This window comes from Sminthopsis crassicaudata, chromosome 2, assembly GCF_048593235.1.
Source record: "Sminthopsis crassicaudata isolate SCR6 chromosome 2, ASM4859323v1, whole genome shotgun sequence".
NCBI lineage: Eukaryota > Metazoa > Chordata > Mammalia > Dasyuromorphia > Dasyuridae > Sminthopsis > Sminthopsis crassicaudata.
The window spans coordinates 263,876,607-263,900,549 of NC_133618.1; the positions used below are offsets into that span (position 1 = coordinate 263,876,607).

Sequence of the window (23,943 nt, forward strand, 5' to 3'; positions counted from 1 at the left end):
TATAATTGTTCTTCCTTCACAGCAAAAGGAGAGCATAAAATGGAAGAAATCCACTTGGAGAATGCCCAGAAAAGGTAAGTGACTAATCAGTTTCTCATTCTTCTAGAAGAACTATCCTCTCAGCCCATTGTCTTTTCCATGAGGAAAATAATCCACTGGAAACTGGATTAGATGGTACAATCTTTCCCAAAGTGATTATTCCACCTTTGTGATTTCATTCCTACCTTTGTACTCTTTACCGACTGCATAAGTGGTTTTAAAGAGGGGCTAGGATTCTGAGAAGATGGCTGAGTAGACTGGTAAATTTCAAATTCTTCTAATTTCCCCCAAAAAATAGAAGATGTGCGCCTCAGGACAAACATAAACTGGTTTAAAAAAAAAAAATCTAGAAGATTTGGGGCACTACGAGGGGATCCAAAGAAAGACTGGGCGGGGGAATTAGGCCTGGTGAAGTGTAAACACCTCCACCTCCAGGCTATCTCTGCAGAATCACAAAGTGGGGAGCCCTGGGGCTAACTGGGTGTGGCTAGACTCTCAGTCCGAAGCGCTGAAACATTCACCTCCTGGATAGTATCTGCTGCCTGGGTCTGAGTCTGGGAAGACTGAGGGAACCTCAGCTGATTGGGAACACAGGCCCAGTTGTACTGCAGAGATGTGGCCTTGGACTGGAGGGGACCAGCCTCCATAAGTGCAGAGGCATTGGGACAGAGACGCTGCTGGCTACAAGCTCATGCTAGAGGGTGGAACTCTTGGTTTAGGGTTCCTGGTCAGAGGGGAGAGCTGAAATGAAACCAGAAGCACCATTCCCTCTACCCCAGGATTAGAGATATTTGCACTCTTATAAAGAAAAAAAAAAGGAACTGACAAAGAAGAACCAACCCCACTATAGAAACATACTATGGGAACAGGGAAGACAGGGGATCATTTTTAGAGGAGGACACTGAAATAAAAAAAGCTTCTGTCTCAAAGAACATTGTGAAATGGCTCCCTGTTCAGAGAGAATTTATAGAAAAACTCAAAAAAGAAAATAATTTAAAAGTCAAATGAGAGGTCTTTAGGAAAAACTAAAAATAAAAATTATCCAAAAAACCCCCCCAACAAACCAAGATTATGAAGGAAAAAAAAAGTAACCAACTAGGAAAGGAGATACAGAGGCAAAGATAAAAATAATTCTTTGAAAATTAGAATTGGACAAGAGGAAGCCAGTGAAACTGAGACCAAGAAGTAATAAAACAAAAAATATATATAACAGAATATGAAACATCTTACAAGAAAAAATGACAGATCTGGAGAACAGATCAAGAAGAGAAAACATAAGAATAATCGAACTGTCTGAAAATTGTGACTCATAAAATGAACTTTGACACAATAATGCAAGAAATAATCCAAGAAAATTGTCCTGGAGTGATAGAACAGGAGGGGAAAATAGAAATAGAAAAAAAATCCTCTGATCACCACTTCAACAAGACCCATTATGGAAAACACATAGGAACATTATTGTCAAATTTCAAAATCCCCAGATTAAAGAAAAATTTTTGCAAGAAACAAAAAACAAAACAAAACAAAATCAATTCAAATACACTGGAGCTACAATTAGAATTGTATTGGACTTATCAGCAGCCACAATAAAAGACCACAGGTCCTGAAATCGGATCTACTAACAATCAAAAGAACTAGACCTGCAGCCAAAAATATCATATCCAGCAAAATTATCTGTAAGATTGAATGAGAAAAAAATGAATATGATTTGGGATTTGCAGATTTTCAAGATTTTCTCTCAATCAAATCTGAATTTAATAGAAAATTTAATATAGAAGAGCTAATACCAAAGATCAGTTACAAGGAACTCAACATGGACAAATTGTTTATGTTTTTTATAAATGGAAAATGAATACCATATGTTTGATTGTCATCAACAGTAGGGCAGTTCAAAAGAAAGATTGGAGCAGAATTAAGGCAAAAATAATGATTCTATAAATGAGGTACAGAGGAAGAATGGACACAGAGGCATCAGAGAGGGAGGGCTCATAGTTCTAAAAACTTATTCACATCAGGAATGGCAACATTTATATATATACCATGAAGTATATAGCACCCTCTAAAATCTATAAAGAAATAAAGGGGAGGAATGGGCAAACTGGGTAGCAAAGGGTATGGGAAGAAAACAAGGGAGGGATCCATGTGGAGGGAGGTTAAGTAATAGTAAAACAAGTTAAGGAGCAGTATTAAAGCAATGAGTCAGGAGGGTTAGGAAAAGTGTGTGCGTGTGTGAATATGTGCACACGTATAGAGGGGGAGGAGATATAGTGTGTATGTCTATGTATGGGTATGTATATATCTATATAAGTAAATCGATCCTTTCTTAACTACTAACCTGCTTGAGGGAGTTAGAGAAGGGGAGAAAAAAGAATAAAATAAAAAAGATGATTTAAGAGGGAACAAAATAACAATTTACAAGGAAGTAAAAGAAATGGATATTCATTAATATAATTTCTTTTAATAGTTAATACTTGGTTGATTTGGTAATTTATTGGTATATATTTTGAATCCTCTCTGATGTCAGATCTGCTGGGCATATGACAATGTTCTCTTTTGTTTTGTATTCCTTTTCTGTTTTGCTTTTTTTCTTAATGTTTTTTAAATAAAACAAATTATTTTTTTTTAAATTGGTTTTAAAGAGACACTTCCCTCATCATTATCAATATGAATAGTATACTAGAGCTACTTTTTGTTTAAAAAAAAAATTAGTTTAATGGAGCAGCTAGGTGATGCAGTAGATAAGAGCACCAGCCAGCCCTGAAGTCAGGATGACCTGAGTTCAAATGTGGCCTCAGACATTTAACACTTCCTTTAAAAAAAAAAAAAAAAAAAAAAAGTTTGAAGATGGAAGATAATATTAAGTGGTTATGAATAAAGGGTGAAATGTCCTCACACTCTGTTCTCTTAAGAGGACACATTTGTGAGAAAAAGACCAGTTATTTGAGATGATTTCTTAACATTCTTTATTCCTTTTGTATAGTTCAGTCAACTCAAAGTCTCTCCCTTTTACAAAGTTTAGCAGGGACTTTATGCTTTAGAAGTTCTCAAATAAGAGCATGTACTTGGTGCAGATCTTTGCTTACTCAGATGTTGGACAAAATTCCCACAGCATTCAAAAATGCAATGAGAAAAATATTGGACATTATAAAAATAAAGTACAGTACCTTCTCTATTATTCCATTCTACTAACATAAGTTTCTGCCTTACTATTAACTATCAATTTTGTTTGGGATTTTTTGTTCATTTGTTTGTTGATGTAGGGGGGTTTGAAATCCATTGATTCCCTAGCACTGGGTAAGAAAAGATTATGGATCCATTTATGCTTCTTTTTAATAGGCCACTTCATCTGGTAATTTTCCCACTGCACCTGCTCACATTGTAGACTTGGTGGGATAGGAGTGTTAGGAAAGTCTTTTCAGTTTTCTAGCTTTAGAACTCTCTTTGCATCACACATAATTCTCTTACCCAGTGATTTGGACAGGTGGGATATAGGTGTAGTTATAATCTTAGATTTTGTCTAAGGTTCTTTTGCCTTGAATGTATGTTATTCTTTTGTTTCCTAGTGTGTAAAGGAATATGCTTGTCTTATAGTATTATTTTTTTTTTCATAGAGGGAATTCCAAAGAAGGTACTACTATTGGAACACTCAGAAATGCCATTTTCAGAATAGAAATTTAGTTTGCTGTATTTTTCAGGCTTGAAGAAAAGAAGCCCACCTGAGTGGGTAAAGTTGCTGCAGTGCTAAAACAGTGCTGAATGAGACTATAAATTGCTATTGTCAGCATTTTCTGTGGCTTTGTGGTGAAGGTAGTCTAGCTTTCATGACAGACATAAAAATAAAAAAAAAAATTAGACCTCATCTTTAATGTGGAAACCACAATTGTTTAGTTGCCCTCTTAAAAAAAAGGTTTGTGGTCAGTGTTGTAATATTCATGTGAGATTTGGTCAATTCTTCAGTTTTATCCTCAAGAGAAACAATTTACTCTGAGGCTAGAGAGTATTTGTTTTTCCTAAGCAATTTCTGAAGGACATACATGGAAAACAATAAGTGAACATGTTCCAGTGTGGGATCTTACACTGTAAATACAGTTTCCTGGGATTTTTGCCCAAGAGAAGATACAGAATAATTAATTTTGCTGGAAGAAGGAGGGGGAAGGGGTCTTTGATATAGTCACTATTGATGCCAAAATTTTGGTTCAATTAAAAGGGTATAAATCAGACAGGAAATTACAGGAGAAAAAATAAGATAATTAAGAAAGTAATTTAAGGGTGGGAAAAAGAATCATATGAATACAAAATATACAGTTAGAAATCCTTTTTTTTTTTTAAATTGAAAGTTACTTTCAGAGGCAGCTAGGTAGTGCAGTGGATAGAGCACCAGCCTTAAATTCAGGAGGACTGGAGTTCAAATCTGTTGTCAGACACTTAACACTTCCTAGCTGTGTGACCCTGGGCAAGTCACTTAACCCAGCCTCAGGGGGGGGAAAATTACTTTCAAGTAAGAAACATACTTATCCTATGGATTGCTGTCTGTTATTAGAGGCTATTGATTTGTTCTTGAACAAATTATGATTTATTGTTGTGATTGATATGATTATTATTTGAACATGAAAGCTCATTTTAGATTTTCTACATTACCCAACTTTAATACTTATTGAAATTAAATTCTAAGGGAAAATGCATGTTGCATTTGGCACTTCATATCATGAAACTCTCAGATAGTTGTAGGTTTAATTTCTAGGTTTTTCTTAAGAAGACCGGCAAATATTGACTCAAATCAAGTGTTTGGCCTTTGGTGAAGTTGGAGGGATTAGCCAAGCTAAGTCATCTTCCAACAATTTGTTTTCTCTGATTTCTCTAGAGGTACATTTGCCATCAGTTCCAAAATATACAGAGAGAATTGCTGAAATTCAGCATTCCCTTTAGTTTCACTCCAGTAAGTGTTAGCTAACAGGGCCTCAGAATCCCAAGGAATGGGGAGGACAATGAGTATGTATGGTTAGAGTCTATTTACATCTTAGGAACCAAAACCTCAGAGATGACATGCTTTTCTCCTTCCCTGTGATAACAGAGATTCTCCAATCCATAGTGTCATTCCCTGAAATGGCTTCAGTGTTTACAGTATCATCAGGAGTCTGTGGATCTATTCAAACCCAATGTTTGTTTTTTGCCCCTTTTGCCTCATGCTACTGGTGAGGAAGGAGGTGACCTTTCTCTCCTTCCTCTTTTCTGGAACACATTTCTCAGATTTACTGAATATGTATATATGTGCCATCTAAATGTGAAAGAATAGAGGGGAAATTAATAAGAAATATTTTATGTACTATAAACCAAACCGTTAGAATGAATTTAGAAAAATAAAAGTTTATAAAAACCACCTAAAATAGAAAAAAAAAATTTTTTTCTTTTTAAATACCCATCCCACTTTCCAAGAGAGATATGGAACTACAATAGAAAAAAACATAATTGGGAGTCAAGTCAGGATACCTGGATTCTAATCTTGTCTCTGACACTAATAATTTGGGGAAATTATTTCACTTTTCTGAGACTCATTTTCATATTCTATAAAATGAGGGGTTAGAAGAGATAATCTCTAAGATTTCTTTCCAGATATGACAATCTTCATCCTCTAAATATTCCATAATAAACTCCTCTCTGTTGTTATCTAATTTGTCACTTGTTTCCATGGTAATACAGAACTATTTGCAACAGAAAAAAAAATGCTTCTATTTATTTGATTTCCTAGGAATTTTTATTTCCATAGTCTTAAACTTTTGTATCTCATTCAAATAGGAAAATAAAGACCATTGCTTCATTTTTATTATTTCTTTTTTTCTGCTTATCAAGATATGTATGTTTAAAATTACAAGACTCAATTTCTCAGTAAATGATTGAAATTATTGACTTACTCCCTTCCTGCACTTCCATTCTTTTAATAACTAAGACATAAAAGTCCCTGACCAACATCTTTAATTTGTACTAAAAACAGATTTTTAAATTTTTATTTACAGAAGCAAAAAGAATTTATAAGACTCTGAGCTGTAGTTCTAGCTTGGATCTCTTCTACTCATGGTCATGGAATCAATTAGCAGTTCATCTGTGAAATGTGATAAAAATCTTATGAGATACATATTGCCCAATAATTGAAAATGAGATGAAAGTATGAATCATAGCAGTAAAGGGGCTTCAGAGTTTTATAATCACTGATGAACAGAGTTCCAATAGAAGTCCTATATTCAGAATGGCCACAAAAATGTGGAGCCTTCAGGAGATGATTGAGCATGGAGTCATAAACCTTGCTGGCCATAACTCCTTTGATTACTTTCCAATGCCCCAGGAAAGAGATCCATTTACTGAAGTGTGCTTGCTTTTGGCAAATTACCCTTTAGTACTTTCTGGAGAAAGTAGGTACAGAGAGTGAATAAGAACAGGGTTTGAGTTTAGAAATAAAATTTGCTGCCTATGTAGAGTTTTGTATTTACTCCACATAGCTTGGGGAATCTAGGCACTTCTATGCTGAAAATCACTACTATTTACATACCCTTTTAAGGCTTGTAAAATATGTTGTCCAATTCTCACAGCAATTTTGTGAGGTAGGCACTTATTCTCTCTACTTTGCAGATGATGAAACTGAATTTGTGATTAAGTGGCTTAACCAAGTACATTTCAGAGTCCAGAATTTTATCCTACACTACCTAGTTGCTTATAATAATAGCTAGCATTTGTATTATACTTTATAGGTTTACAAAGTGCTTTAGATAGATTATCATATTTGAGCATAACATCAACCATGTGAGGTAGATACTAGCATTATCCCCATTTTATGAATGAACAAACTAAGACTAGAGTGCAAAAGGGCAGCTGAGCATACAATGGATAGAGAATTGGGGCTTGGAGTCTGGAAATCTTCTCTTCCTAAGTTATCCGGCCTCAGACACTTCCTAACTGTAGGACTCTGAACAGACTGCTTAACTCTACTTGCCTCAGTTTCCTCATCTATAAAATGAACTGAAGAAGGAAATGACAAACCACCCCAGGATCTTTGCTAAGAAAATCCCAAACGGGGTCATAGAGAGTAAGACATGACTGAAAATGACTGAACAACGAAGTATGCAAAAAAGGATATGGAGAGGCTTTTCTTTGAGGCCTGTTTTTTTTCTCTGACAAATCTCTATAAGGAATTTTCTTCCACTCCAGATACCTACCTTTCCAGCTACTAAGCAAATTTGACTGGTTGCACCAAGTACATGAGTTGATTTGTCAGTTGTTATTGAATTATGCTAAGTAGAATCATAGACTGTTGGGCCAGGAAGGAACCATGAACGTCATGTAGGTTAGCTGAGACCAAGAGAATGACTTTGGTCAGACCTCCAGTTAATGTCAGAGCTTGAGATGAAAATTAAGCCCATCAGGATTCAGGGTACTTTATTCTGTCATGATTTTACATCTAGTATAAGGGAAAGGGGTGGAATTCAACATTTTCTTCTCTTATTCCACTCTGCTCCTAGCCAGCACAACCACACACACACAATGTACGTTTTGACTCCTAGACAAAAAACCCCAGAAGAATCAGGATCCGCAAAGAAATAGAGTTGAGGACTGTCATATTTGGTAGTAATACTCACTAAGGTTAAAGGGAATTTATGGTAATTATTAGACTGAGCTACTGACTAAGAATCCAGGCTTGTGGGAAACCTAGATCCCCCAGTGGGTTTATGTGTTGACAGTTTTCCTCTTTCTCTCATCTTTCTTCTCTCCTGCAGTTTTGAAACAACGGTAGGCTATTTTGGGATGAAGCCAAAGTCCGGTGAGAAGGAGATCACACCCAACTATGTGTTTATGGTGTGGTATGAATTCTGCAGTGACTTCAAGACCATTTGGAAACGAGAGAGTAAAAATATTTCTAAAGAAAGGTAAGGTTCTAATAAAGTCATTAATACCATTTCAGGAGTCTGGGAAACTGCCTTCCCAAACTTAACAAATTACACTCCCATATTTCACAGGCATCAGAGTTTGCTTTCAGATCAAGTGGACATCAAGGAAAGATTATTGCCTCGGGGTGCATAGGAAAATTCAGGGAAGGCTTGCTGCACCTCCCCCCCCCCAGCAGATAAACACACATGATCTGATAAGTTACACTTTCTTAACCCCTTCCAATTACTAGCTAGTAAAATGAAAGGGGAGCAGTGCTAATTTGCAACAGATTGCTTCTCTGGGCATTCTCATGTTGGGCTGGCCTAAATGAGGTGGTATTGCTGTCGCAGACAGTACAGACAAATAAAAGTGAATGCTGTTCCCATTAATATGCTGAACTTGCATCAAAGGGAAGTTCCTGAGACTCAGGCCACACTTAACACAATGTTGAAGCCCCACGCTGGATTTACAGCGCCACTTCTGACTCCTTGTATCCTGCTCAGGACATCAAACTACATGCCGCTAGGTCTCATTGCAACCTCTTGATTTTATTAGTCAGGAGCTGAAGGAAAACCTTGGTCCTGAATCAGTTTGGGGTTTGTTTCTTTCTTGGAAAAGGCTGCATTTTTCTTTGCATCTACCATATAGAACATCCCTACCTGTATCCCGGACTGTAAATGGCTCTAGCAGGTTGCCATCCTTAAAGGAGTACTATTAGTCCAAACTTCAAACAGGTCTGAACTCCTGCGAAACAGATATATAGACAAATTAGTTAAAAGGGGAAAAGGAAAAAAAGCAGTCTCCCAAAGTAAAGGAAACTATTCCCATAGCCGACATCTACCCTAAATATTCACTGAAGATTATTCCTACTCATTATTACTGACTGTCTTTTCTTTCTAAAACCCTGAAATAATAAAATAGAAAGATTTTGGCATATGATTTTATACCTGGAGGAAAAAAATGGTATTTAGATCTCAGCATGTCATGACTCAAAAGATGAATTTAAGGGTTTTAATGACTTGCAGTGCTTTAAAAAATAATAATAATAAATTTTATTTCTATTTTAATGTTCAAATTACTGTTTTAATGTTCAAATTACTGAGCAATTGTGCTCATTTCTTATTTTTTTATTATAGCTTTTTATTTACAAAACATATGCATGGGTAATTTTTTAACATTGACCCTTGCAAAACCTTCTGTCCCAACTTTTCCCCTCCTTCCCCCCACCCCTTTCCCTAGATGGCAGATAGTCCAATACATGTTAAATATGTTAAAGTATATGTTAAATCTGTATATATTCTGTTATTATACTGTCTACATTTCCTCCTACATCCTGTCACCTTCCTCTTACTGAAGTGACCCATAGAACAACAACAAAAAAATTTTTTTAAGCTATTAATTAATTAAGAATTGAAAACATGTTTATATATGTTAATGGAAACCCACTTAAAGATCTTGGTAATTATCTGCTACTCCCTCAAGCAGAATCTTTCAAGGGATATTATCAGGATGTGGAGTCTTTGAGTTGTACTATATTTGAAATGGCATGTATTTTGTTCTTTATGTCCCCTGAGACTCATGTAGTGAACTTTGTGGTAACTTAAGATAATCAGTTTGTATTTGCATGATATCTAGGTATCTTAGCCAAAGTGCTGGATTGCATGACTTGGACCTGTGTTTTGAATCCTTCAACAATCACTTAATAGCTATGGAGTTTAGAGTCCTATGGGCAAGTTCACTTTAACCTTTCAGTCTCAATGTTCTCATCTGTAAGATGGGGATAATATCCTCAGGTTGTTGTAAGGCTCAAATAACATATGTAAAGCACTTTGAAAACTTTAAAACCCTATATAAATATTAGCAACTATTCGTCAGTGATCAGTGAATATTTGTTAAGCATTTATGTACCAAACACTGTATTAAGCTATGAGTTAGTAGTTATAAAAAGTACAGTTAAACTAGATAAAAGCAGATAGCTTGCTTTTATCATTTTAATGATTTTTTTTTTTTTGCCAATAATGCATAACAAGCCTAATCAAAGAATTATAGAATTTGGAAATTGAACACTGGGAAATGAGTGTAAACTGTTATTTTTACCTTCTGAATCCAATTCTTCCTGTGCAACAAAAAATTCGGTTCTACACACATATATTGTATCTAGAAAATACTGTAATATATTTAACATATATAAGACTGCTTGCCATCTGGGGGAGGGGATTGGGGGAGGAAGGGAAAAAATCTGAATAGAAGTAAGTGCAAGGGATAATGTTGTAAAAAATTACCCATGCATATGTACTGTCAAAAAAATGTTATAATTTTAAAATAAAATAAAAATTAAAAAAAAAAAAAAAGAATTTGGAAATTGGTAGGAAGTCTTAGTGGCTATTAAGTCCACCTAATAGACAAAAGTAATCCTCACTATAGCATACCATATAAAAATAGAAATAGACTATATTTAGGCTATATTTTGTCTAGAAATCAAATTTCAATGAAATACTGGATTGAAACCTGATGTCTGTATGTGTGTATGTATGTATGTATGCACAAATATACACACATACATATATGTTTAAAGTAGTATTGAGGATGGAGGTGGAAGTAGCACCAATTTTTTGTTTTTTGTGTTGGTGAAGTTTTAAATTTATATAGCTCTGTGACTAGACAGGTTGCAGAGTATTATATCTATGTGTTGGGAAGGGTACTACACTTGAAGTCAGAAGATTCAGGCTTATTTTCCAACTTTGTATCTTCATGACTTTAGCAAGTTATTTTGGTTTGGGAGTTCTTGGGGGGGTTTGGGGGGAGTTGGAGCAAAGTTTTCTTGTCTAAAATGGAGAGTCAGCATAATCTATTAAGTAATTAAATAGAAAGTTGATCTCAGAGTAAGAAGGATTTGGGTTAAAATCCAAGTTATGACAAATACTGCTCTGTGTGATCCTAATCAAATCACTTATCCTTTTAGCAGCCCTACTATCTCTCTATGTTATAGAGCAGGTATTCATCTCTTTTGGTAGAGGAAGCTTCCTCACTGTGATATCATAGTTCTCATTTAAAATGTACACATAATATATGCTTTTATTCTAAGATTTTAAATTATCAATATGTTATATGCATGTATATATGTTACATTAAACATTATATAATATTTTGTGCTTGTTATTATTATACATGTCATATGTATTTCTAAGTGCCTTCATAGTAGAGGAAAAGGAACACCACGTTTAGTCAAGAGATTTAGATTCTAGACCAAGCCTTGCACTAATTTCCTATTCTCCTTAGTGAGGAACAAATCACTTAACTTCTCTAAGGCTCAGGTTGCTCATCTTCATTCAAGGGGCACCTCAAATAATCCAATTGCCCTCCACCTGCCCTCTCCTAGAACAACTTTGAGCAAGTTACATGAACTTTATCTCTAAGATCTCTGTCCATTCTTAATATTCAGTGATATTTGGAAAGGGTCTAGAAAATAATGACATGACATAGTTATAAGCAGCAGTTAAGTCTTTCTTACTGTCTGTTAACATTCTGTTTTGAGTTTGCTTCTGCAAATTTTATAAGCCAAAAGCTACTTCTGCTTAATTATAGCTAGGATACTTTTGCTATACAATACTGTAATATCTAACTGAGAAGGTCTGCCTATGAAATATACATTGGAATACACAAGAGGTAAAAACTTCCCAGAAGAACCATGTGGAGAATATTATTGGTAAATAGTTCATTCACCCTCGCCAAACCAAACAGCTATACTATTTAAAGAGTTCACAATGGGAAGATAATGAGTGAATAAGGAAGGAATGTGGTGAGCTTTGTGGGATGTGCAAAGAGAAATTCCATTATATATCTAACAATTATTACACGTTTTAAGGAAATGGTTACTTTATCTTCAAACCTAACTAAATTTTGAGTTGATTTATTTTTAAGTACATCAATTGCAATTGTTGTGGCCATAAATGAGTTTATATACTTACTACTATGGGTTGCTTTGAGAACTATAAACAAATTCTCCCACTACCAAAGTGGATAATAAGACTTAGTTAGCACTGGAAGGAATCCTAGAGATATTACAGTCTAAATTGACTTACTCAAGTGCCCAAAACAAACAGGAAATGTCAGAGTCAAAACTTAGAATCCACATCTTCTCCACCATGTTGTGCTGACTTTCTGGAGTAATTCATCAGACTCTTGGACCAGGATCATGATACAAACAGTACAGTAATTCTTTATTTTATAAATTGAATTCTATTCCCCATTGACTGGAGATGAAACTCCAGGGACCATTTATCTTCAATCAATTAACATTTATTAAGCACCAGCAATACAAAAAGACAATCCTTGCTCTCAAAGAGCTTACAATCTAATCTTTACTTAGATTAAATTTCAAGTAGCATTGACTGTCAACACTTGGGCTTTGAGTTTCTCATCCTGTCAAACAAATTCTTAAGTATATAAATACTATACAATTTTCTAGAGAGTTAGCATGGAGTAGTGTAAGAGATCATCTACATGACCCAGTGAATAGTGTCAGACTTGAAGATTTCTTTCTGGGTTCAAAACCTGCCTCAGACACTTTCCAACTGTGTAACCCTGAGCAAGTCACTTTACCCTATTTGCCTCAGTTTCCTCATCTATAAAATGGGGGATTTGGACTCAATGGCCTCTGACATTCCCTTCCTACTTTAAATCTACTTTGATCTTTCCCTGATGCAATTAGGAGAGATTTATTATATATCTACCTTGTGTCCAATAGCTTGCTTGTGCTATGAGCATAGCAAAGATAAAATAATATAATGATTTACATTTATATAGCTCTTTAAAGATTACAAACAACAACCCAGTGAAGTTGTAGTGTATTACTCTTTCTATTTTACAACATGGAAACTGAGACTCAGTTTATATGCTGCAGTCATAAGAAGTAATACATAGGAAACAGGATTTAAGAAGCCCAGTTCTCCTGATTCTAAGTCAGATTACAGGATTATATTTCTTAGCTCTCCAGCTGGCATGGATCTCAGAAGCCATAGGATCCAACATGTTCATTCTATACCTGACAAAACTGAGACCCAGGAAAGTTCAAAGTGATTTGCCTAAGTTGACAGAGAAAGCAATTATCAGAGGAAGAGTTTGAAACTGATTCTCTGACTTCAGAGTTGCTGTGCCTGTCCTTGTATCTCCTCTGTATTCTGCTCCCTAAAAGTTAATCAGTCAGTCACTAAAACACATTTATGAAATACTTATTTTAAGGTTTTGTGTTGAGGGTTAGGGTAACAGAATTCTAATGAGGAAAATAGCATGTAAGTAACTAGAGGTAACTTATATGTAGATAGATATTTTACATATATACATGTAAACATATATAACTATATATAAAGCTATATATATAACTGTATACATAGTACTGTGCATGAATATATATGTGTGTGTATAAACTATATGGTGTATGTAGAGTAAATGGAAGTTAATTTCAAAGTAAAAAGCACTAGCAATTGGAGGACCGAAAAAGGATTCTGACTAAAGGTGGAATTTCAGATAAATCTTGAAGGAAACTAGGAATAGTAAAAAGTGGAAGAGAAGCATTTTAGGCTTATTGGAGTGGACAGTACCAAGTCTCTAAAACATTTCCAAAGAAGCAAGGGCAGAAATTGGTGACAAATTCAAAAGAGGGGATGAGGAAACGATCCAAATAGATCTGATCTGGCATGTATAGTAAAAGCAATAATAACACTGCTGTAGTGGGGTAGTTGGGAAAATAAATCCATCAAGGTGGAGGAGGTGTGGGACACAGAGATGGAGTTAGTTTCAAATATATTAATTTTCAGTTGATAAAAGGATATACAAGTAGAAGTCTGGTAAAAATTTAGAAATCTAGAGCTAGAGTTCAGGACTTGAGATACAGATTTAGAAGGTATCATCCAGGATGAAATAATTGAAGTTAGAATGAGTTCTTCAGAAGAAAGAGTGTGTGTTTATATGCATTGACTCCATAAATTTGTGCATGTATCCGCACGAATGTGTTAGCTCGTGGTTAGCTCATGGTATTATGTCAACTAGGTGAAGAGTGATTGGTTTTAACTGATCATGCATTCCACGACAAGTCCAGAGACACCCTCCACTTTTACTCCTCTGTGGTCTAGAAAAGAAACTCTGGAAATGGAAGGGAACTTTGTATTGTAATTAATTATTTGAAGTTAAAGTGTGTTTTGGTTCTCCATGTGATATTACCTTGAAAACTATGAAGTGTCTGGTTCTATGACTGGTATATTAGGCACTGGCAAAGTTCCTGAAAGAAGAAAAGAAAGATCTTTACTTAGGAGGCTAGAAGAGGAATATGGCATATGTAAATTTTAGTGTCTTATAACACTTACACACACATACATTCATAAGTGAATGAGTGATGGTGTTTTCTGAAAGAAAAGAAAAATTTTCAACTTCCCTACTATTCCAGCATATGCTAGTATGGAACCCACAGACTTATGAGAGGGGGTTCGGAAAAGAATCAGGCATCAAAGAACTGAAGAAGAATATGAGTTTTTCTAATTTAACTGTGTGTCCCTGACCCTTCAAAGAAAATACATGTGGCCTTATCCATTTGCACTTCTCAGTTCAGAGACTGTTTATTATTAGAAAGGATATTTTCTTATATTTCAACAATATTTCACAGGGACTATGAATCTTTCATTGACTAATCTCCTAATTATTGTCAACATTTCATCATTATCCATTGTCCAGGTCAAATTTAATGGTTCTATAGTGGGTTTTGTTTGCCATCTCTTTTATTTTTTGGTTCCCTTCCTCCAAAGTTTCTTGGCAAGTCATCTGATTTCCTCCAGTGGACTGCAGGGAAGCCTGCCTTAGAAGTATGTAGCAGAGTTTCCTCACATAGCACCACACTATTGAATGCAAGACTGAAGGATAGTGATTCATTTTTCCCACCTGCTAGCCAATGCTAGCAGTTTTTTCTAGTTAAAAGCCTCTTCTATCCCTCAATGGAACTGATGCCAGACTTTATGAAACTGACAACAAAAATATGTTTTGCCTGTTCTTTCATTGGTTTTTCAGCATATGCTCTCCACGAATTCAGAAGCAGACTCAAGAATTGGGGGTTTATTTGTGTGTAGTAAGCCATCAGAGCCAAGTGATAGTGGTTTGGGTCTTTAGTTTTCTTTGTCATTTCTCAGCAGTCTTGGGTTTTTCCCCAGGCAAGCAAACTTGCCACAGTTTTTAAAAACTCATTGTTGTTCATGTTGGCCTAGAATCTGCCGCATCAATTTCCTTAGACTATTTTGACCTCTTTCTTACAGTGGTGAGTGATATTAGGTCGTCTTTTAAACAGATTCATGTTACAGCTGGTCATATTTCATGCATTTAGCAACTTGAATTTCTTGAGCTGTGTTCCCTATAATTGCCTCCCTTCTCTGTGTCTTTGTCCACCAAAGATTCCAAAGCCATTAACTTTTAATATTTTGGATGATGACGTATATATGGTCATATAGTGATTAATGTTTCAAAGTCACCATGTTCTGCATGGGCCTTTGGTGTCATTTTAGCTCTTTAATCCCAGTCCAAACCTAAAATTTACTTCTGGATTCCTAAAATCACTTGTTTGGTATTGTCTACACAACCCAAAACAGGTAATTTTATTATCAAATAACAGCTCAGTAACCAGAATATTCCACTAGATTTTGTTTATCCCTCCTACTATATTAGAACTAGAAGAAATGTTCAAATAAATACAACCAAATTATTGCCCTAAAAATATGCTATAGTGGAATGGAAGAATCTCTGGACTAAGAATGATATGGCTTCAATTCTAATACTATCCCTACCGATGTTTTGTTGAACAACCTTAGACAGTCTCCAGTCTTCAATTTTTTCCAATGTGAAATGAGAAGATTGGACTAGATGGTGTCTTCCAGCTAAAACAATTGATGAGTCTATGAAAATGCAATTTCAGTATCAGATTGAGTTTGGACATATCAACCCTATTTCACTTAAATCCAATTCAAGCCAAGCCATTGCTTTTCTGATGTCATTGATCCTTTTTATGAAGGAAAGACAAACAACAATAATAGCTGCTAATGAAAATTGTTAAAGAGTTTAACATTGTCAGAATCACACATGTAGAGCTAAAAGGAACTTCTAAGGCCATTTAGTCCAATTCCCTTACAGATGAGGAAACTGAGGCTCAAAAAAAAGGGGGTGAAATGATTTATTTACCCAAGGTCACATTGGTAGCAAGTATCAGAAGTAGGTTTTGAGCTCAAGTCTCCTGATCTGGAAGTATAGTAAATAGAGTACTGATCCTAGAGTATGGAAGATCTGAGTTCAAATCCAGCCTCAGACACTTATTAGCTATGTAAGTGTAAGTAAGGGACCTGGGTAAGTCATTTAATCCTGTTCGTCTCAGTTTCTTCACCTATCAAATGAACTAGAGAAGGAAATGTCAAACCACTTCAGTATCTTTGCCCAGAAAATTCCCAAAAGGTCACAAAAAGTCAGACATGCATGACTGAAAACAGCTAAATACCCACAACCACCTGTGACTCGAATCCCTACCACACTGTCTCTGTTTCATTTCTACTCTAGAAATTTTAGGAGTTAAAGAAGCCATTGGGAGAAGAAAGGAAAGAAAGGCATGATACATTCTAAGTAAGGCTATAAAAAAATCATAGTGAAATATTAAATAATTACTACCCTTGAGTAAGAAGGGAAAATGAAACTGATATTTTATTTACTTTTCAATTTCTTCTCTTGGCTAATGGCTCTTGTAGACTTCACCCTATGGTTGTTTTCTGGATGGCAGGGACCGTGCTATAATGTAAGGTTATTCTCTAAGTAACAATAATGAGGATTGGTTGAAGAGTCATGGAATGATTTGTTTCTTGTTAGCATTTTGTTATGTATTGGGCTCTGTCATTCTAGGGCACCTACTATTAGTTTGCTTGTAGTTTTAAGAGATCTTATCTTTTTAACACATTGTTAACTTCCAGTTACCCCTGAATAACCCCTTTGTGAGATGCACTGTGTTGGCAGGTATTCTTCCAAAAAAAATAAATCCCATTATTATCCAGGGAACCACAAGCTCCACAAGGTCAAAAAAAAATAAAAATACAGATTGTGATCTAAAGCAATCCAGATTGTCTTGTTCCTGCATCCCTTTCCTCACATATACACACACATAATACCTCATTTAACTTCTGATTAATGTACTCACTTAATACAGACAAATAAAAACTGATTTCTCACCTTTTTTCACAAATATCTTTGTCTTAGTCTTTGCTTCCTCATACAATGTGATCTAATGACAGCAGAATAGTGAATACCTCTACTCAAGTTTAAAAATCTTATTTAATCTCTGATGTATAAACCTGTCTGAAGTAAGTTGACATCATTTCCTATCTGGAAAAATCTCAGAAAATTGGAGAAATCATAAGTAATGAAAAGGTTATATCAGTATTGACTTTCATATATGTCCCCCCACCCTCATCCTCAAACACAACCATGAATAAAGATTTGAATTCTTTTCAAAAGGAGGGGAAGAGTAATTCTCAGAAAGGAAATTGACTTCCTGAAATATTTCTCATTACCTGGAAAAACAAGAATTCTCTGGAAAATCTTCTGTTTGGCAGACTATTTATTTCTACCTTTCTAGTCTTCTTACAACTTATTCCCAATCATGTAAGCTAAATCTCCCTATGTGATTAAATTTTGGGTCCAATGAGAATCAAATGAGATATTTATAAAACATTTAGCATAGTGCCTGGCACAAAGTAGGGATTTGACAAAAACTTGCTCTCTTCCCTCCCTTTCCAATGAAATTAGGATAATATCATCTATGATAAGAACATTTGCAGAATCTGATCATTTGCCAGAAAAAAAATTTTTTAACAAGACACAGACTCATAGGGTTATAGATTTAGAATTGGAAGGAACTTCTGAGATCATTAAATCTTATATCTGTATTTTATAGATGAAGAAACTGAAATCCATAGAGATTAAATATTTTTCTAAGAATTATACAGTAAGTGAGGCAAGAATTAAACCCAAATCTTCCAAATTCAGTGCTCAGTTCACTCCATTATAGTAAGCTGCCTCTTGTGTTCCATGACACAGACCAAAATGTCATTCACCAATGTATAGCTTCGTTTGAAAATTTTACTTTATGTCAACATACAACAGGCAATCGAACAAAGTAATCTCTGTGATCACATATGTTACAAAATCTTGTGCTGAGATACTTTATTTGAGAAGAGCCTGTAAAGTGGAAATTTCCACTTTATTCAGTGGAGTCTTACAAGTTATAAATCCAGTGAGTTCTTAAACTTCTCTCCTCCTACAAAAAAAAAAAATTATTTATATATATATATATATATAAAATCTGCCTACTCCCTTTCTTTTTATCCGGTCAAGCAAATGATTAGAGGTCTTGGGGCCGAAATGATCTCAACCTATTCTCAAACTTTCAATGGGTAAGAAGCCCAGCTCACTGGCTTGGAGCCGGGCGTGGAATGCGAGTGCCTAGTGGACCACTTTTGGTAAGCTGAACTGGCGCTGCGGGATGAACCGAATGCAGTTTTCATAAAGGATATCCTTAGTAGTTCCAATACAGATCTTGTAAAGATTTTATAGTCATAAAATTGACATATCTTTTCTAACACTTTCACATTACACCTAATAATACTATGCTTAATCTAGTTCCTAAGCTAGAAATTGATGAAATCAATTCTTTGCTTTCTTCATGCTTATGTCACCTCACTACTCTGCTTCAGTGAGGACCCAACTGGCCAAATTCAGTTGGAAAAAGAATCTTCCTTCCTCCCTCCTTCCACCCCTTCCTCCTTTCCTTTTTCCCTGCCTTTCTTTCTTCTTCCCTTTTCCTTCCCTCCTTTCTTCCCTCTGTTCCTTCCTTCCTTCTTTCCCTCCTTCCTTCCTTCATTTTTTTTCTTCCCTCCTCCTTCACTCCCTCCCTCCATTCTTTCCTTTCTCCCTGCTTTTCTTTCTTGCTCCCTTCCTTCCCTCCTTCCTTCTTTCCTTCCTTCCTTTCTTCTCTACCCCTCCTTCTGTCCCTCTTTTTCCTTCATGTCTAGATTTGTAATGATGTCAAGAGATGTCCAGTTTTCTGATCAACTTGGCCAGTTTTTTTTCTGGTTGTCTTATGTTATAAATCTCTGCTCATATGCAAGTCAGACTCTTTCTGTTTCTGTATTTCTACTCTACTCTTTGACTGAGACACACACACACACTCTCTCTCTCTCTCTCTCTCTCTCTCTCTCTCTCTCTCTCTCTCTCTCTCTCTCTCTCTCTCTCTCTCCCTTCCTCCCTCTCCCTCTCCCTCTTCCTCCATCCCTCCCTCCCTGCCGCCCACACCCACACACCCCTCAAGAAACCAAGGTAGCGTTTCAATTCATTATCATTAACTCCCAACTGTAGACAGAAAGATTGATTTTGATGTATATTTTGAATGTATTAAATTAGCCTTGCAAATAGCCACTTGCCTCAGGCAAGTGATGATTTATATTGAGCAACTAGTAAAGAATGTGGATTTCCCTTATTTAAGTCCATGAAAGAAAAGGTACTTTTTTTTAAGTTTGTGAATTGTTTAATTTATTATGCATGTTTGAAATTTTCTAGTCTCTAAAAATTTCCCCAGAGTTTCAATTTTCAGAATTGTCTTTGATGAGCAGGAAAAGAAGCAGAATCCAATTAACCATGCAAAATGGATTCTGAGGGTTAAAGAAACTATATATGATGTTCAGTTAATAGGAACCTACCACATATTCACAGACATGGCAGCTTAAAATTGGAAAGGTCCTTAGAGGCCATAGATGACCTATAGCCTTCCAATGAAGGAATTTGATAAGGAATTCTGGTTTTGATAAAACATTGACTAATCAGTTAGGAAATGTGGTAGGAGAGTGTTGAACTTTAAAATCTAATTATCCACATTGGATTTTAACACTGCTAATTATTTGGAAATGATTCCAACATTTCCAAACTCCAAGGAAACCAAATGGATAATGGAGAAACAATTGTTAAAAATGAGTTCTTCTGTTTGTTTAATATAGTTCTTTTTACTCTTTTCCCTCTCCTTTTGGTTCATCTTTTCTCTTCATTTTCTTGATTTAGGCTGAAAATGGCCCAGGAAACAGTCAACAAGTTAACAGCAGAGAAGAAGGTGGAAACAAAGAAAATCAATCCTACTGCCAGTCTGGTAATAAGATGTCTTATTCAATGTAACCAGTGCTTTCTTAATACTGGGGGGTTGGGGGGGGAAGGCAGGGAGAGACAAATGTGAGGCATAAATGAAACTTTTTAAAATGTATCTTCTTTTCCTTTTCCTTAATTAAAATTAGTATCATTACCGATAAGCTCAACCTGGTCTCTTTAGAATTATCATGCCCTTTTCTCAGAGATTATGGAAATAGAATCATAATATTTTATATTCTAATAGTACCTTTCTTCTGAAATTTCCAAAACACATTCATATTTAAGGTCTTATTTGTTCACACTGCAGAAAAGGGCAATCAGTATTCTCATTCAGCAGCTGAGGAAATTGAGATACAGGAAATTTAAGCAATCTTATTTATATCTTGGTCATGAAAAAGAACATCAAAACCAAGGCCTCCTGGTTCCCAAGCGGGTGCTGTGTCCCCTAGTTTATGTTGCCTTATTAAAGACTGAGAAAAATTAACATGTGAAGGACTACACTGAATTTTAATCCAAATAGAATGGAAGATAGACAAATATAACCAAAAACATATTTAACTCACCCTCTGTATTAGTAAATAAAAGCAGGTCTTTTGAATGAATGTTTTTTTTTTTGTTTGTTTGTTTGTTTTTAATTAAAGGCTTTACCATCATTTTGTTTAATTGTCTCATGTAGCTCCTCTGAAATTTGGTACTATTTGTATATAGAAACAGAATGCATGCTATTTGATTACCCAAAGATTGTGCTTCTGCTAGTTGATGGCAGAATGAATACCTGAATCCTCTGAGCTATATTTCTTTATCCTACATGCTTACATGAATGGAAATTTCACTTGCCTGTCAGATTTCTGGGTTGTGGGTTCATTTCCTAATCTATGCTCCAAATCTCTATTGCTTTAAGTATCTTCCATTTTCACCTTGTATATGTCATTCATTGCTTTCACAGACAAATTTCATTCCAATAAGATTCCCCATTTTTACTGAGAAAGTGGGATCTTATATTATTTTATCAGAGGCAAAATTATGTGGAATAATTGCATTATTATAATTATAATTGACCTCAACTAGTCAGATTCTAATAATGAAGCATAACCTTTTTCTATAAGGAAAGTATAAAAAAGCCTATAAGTATTTCCTTATACAAGTACATTAGTAAAGAAATTATTTTTAAATTTAGGTGTGTTTTTTTAAGTTGACTGAATTTAGAGTCAGAGGATCTGAATTCTCTTCTTGGTTGTGAAACTAACTACTTCTGTGATTTTGAGACAGTTAATTAAACTCTGACCTTCAGTTTCTTTACTATTAAATTGAGGGTATTGGAATAGATGGCCTTTAAAGTCTCTTCCATCTCTCACTTTATGTTCTTTGATACCATGATCCTATAGGTGACAAGCAGTGACAAGCAGCTCTCTTGGGGTGTCCAAATCATCATCCATTTCTCAAGGATCTCTCTCTCTCTTTCTCTCCCCCTTTCTCCCCCTCCTCTCTATCCCCACTGCCTATTGGTCATTTAAACCTTTCTGTCCCACCCTGCAAGCAACACTCATCTCCTTAACATGTTAAACACATAGCTACATTAAACCTACAGAAAGTAGATATTCTTGTTTCTGTTCTGCATATAATTATTTCTGTTTATATAAACTTATCACAACAATATGCCCCACCTGTATCTAGAGGGGAATAAATTTATGGAGAGGAAATATTAGTAGCAACAGTTCAAACTAGTGAAAGAATATTTGCTTTCAAAGTCTTATGCAGATATTTTTCAACCTGTCAAACAGGAATTTCTCATACATTTATGAAAAATTATTACTTCTTTCCATGAAGTCCTTGGGAAATGCACTTTAGACAAGTCTTGAAAGATGTTAGGGAACAAAGAGTAGCCTGCTATCCTTTAGCATTTTCTCTGAGACCTGGAGCTACATGGGGTTAATTTTAAAAAGCAATAAGCTTTTTAAAAAATGGTTGGTGGTCTGGATAAGGGGTAGGGATGATGACAGAACAGTAGGAAAAAGAGTGATAGACAGAGAAACACTCATCTCTTTGGCATGTTTCAGACAATTCAACACAGCCTTGTAGACCACATGCTTGTTGTAATTTGAGAACAGATGGAAAATTAGAGAAAGGAATGATAATAAACTATTTTTTTTTTAAACAACAGAAAGAAAGACTGCGTCAGAAGGAAGCCAGTGTGACCACCAACTGAAAAGAGACATGTGAAAATGATGATAGTGGGACGTTGATACCTTACATGATGCTTTATAATATGACTGGTGCCCCGGAGAGCCCTTGGTAGAAGACTTGGTTACCAAGCATTGTTTTGTTCTACTTTTTCTGAGATTACTCAAGGAAAGCTCTCCAGGTCTTTGCAAAGGAAGACCCTCAAAAAGCCAGAGGAACAATGAGAAGGTGTTTACAGGAACATTAGAATTCTGGTAACTACTCTTTGGGGGAATCCCAAGGTATCCCCTCTCCTCAGTGACTAATGGATGCTCCATGTCTATTCAAGGCTTATTCACCAGAGCTTGATGTATTTGTTGTAAGAAGTGAAAGAGGGAGCTGTTATCAACACACCTCCCCATAGGATCCTTTTCAAGCCTTGCTCTACACTCCCTGCTGCTTTGATGGTTGGCCCTACTTTAATCATGTTGGCAAGAATATGCATCCTTCTCAGAAGAGTTGAAGATTTCTATACATAAATATGCTCTGTATTTTATTATTTTACTCCAACTATTTTTAGAGACCTAAGACTTTGTAAATATCCCAGGTTACAAGGTTGTTTTGCACACCAGTTGGGTGGGGAAGAAGTAGCCATAAACTCCATTCTCCTAGGAGAATGATTAATGACTCCAGGTAGTTGGCCTACACTGAGTTAATTTCTTTGTTTAATGTGATGACTGTTTGGTGTTCTTCCCTCTGGGTCTAGGTATGCACCAATCCTGCATACTTAACTCCCAGAAGATTAATAATAATAATAACCTGAATGGCCTGAGGATCAGATTCACTGCTTGTCTAGAAGAGGAAAAGTACCAAGTACACTTTACATTTCAGACTGGCATTTGTTTGTTGATGTCACAGAACACTTTAACACTAGTGGTATGGTCCCCAGGCAAGACTTTGCTGCCAGTATAGCTTAGTTATGGAGTCCCTGGAGATTCCTGGGTTCCTTCTTGCTCCTGTATCAAAAGAGATCAGCAATCACATATGAAAACTTCTTCACTAGCAAGTGATGTTTGTGACAGATAAAGGTCTTCAGTGCAGAAATAAATGAACACAGAAGGAAAGATCTTCACATCCAAAAGAAAAAGTGGATAAACCTTAAGTAGGCTACTCTTTAACAAGTAATTTTGTTTTGTTATGAACCTGAGAAACTAAGTAGCTTAGTAGGACATGAGCCATGATGATAAAATTGTGAGCCCAGGGAAAACTCATCTTGGACCCTTCCCCTGATCTGGCTCCCCTTACTACCCTTGTTTGCCTTTTGTTTCTCAGGTAGAAAGCATAAGACAGAATAAGTAAGAAGTTTTAGGTGATGGCTTCTGGGAAGGCAGTAGAGCTTCCTTTGCTGGTTAGCGGAGGGACCATCTAAAAAGAAAGAAAAACCCTGAGAGTGCCTTTTCCATCCCTACTGCCACTCATACCATCATTTTTCTTCTCTTCAGACCCCTAGATCATTCCCCACCAACCTGCCAGTCAGTTGCCCTTTCAGAAACTGCTACAAATAGAAGTATCTAATAAAAATATCACCTCATTCTTAACACAGTTTCTGTCTCTTAAGAAATTTTT

At 35.7% G+C, this 23,943-nt stretch overlaps 1 protein-coding gene across 3 annotated transcripts in view; it reads left to right on the top strand.

Moving 5' to 3' along the window:
* The window catches only part of FMN1 (formin 1), a 513,415-nt gene extending 490,269 nt beyond the window's left edge, over window positions 1-23,146 (top strand). For all 3 annotated transcript variants that reach the window (XM_074289191.1, XM_074289190.1, XM_074289192.1), the window contains 4 exons: window positions 23-74; window positions 7,803-7,952; window positions 20,077-20,161; window positions 22,319-23,146. In XM_074289191.1, the coding sequence (XP_074145292.1) occupies window positions 23-74; window positions 7,803-7,952; window positions 20,077-20,161; window positions 22,319-22,363 (332 nt within the window). In that variant the 3' untranslated portion in view covers window positions 22,364-23,146. The remainder of the gene's footprint in view (window positions 1-22; window positions 75-7,802; window positions 7,953-20,076; window positions 20,162-22,318) is intronic.
* The last annotated feature ends 797 nt before the right edge of the window (window positions 23,147-23,943 follow it).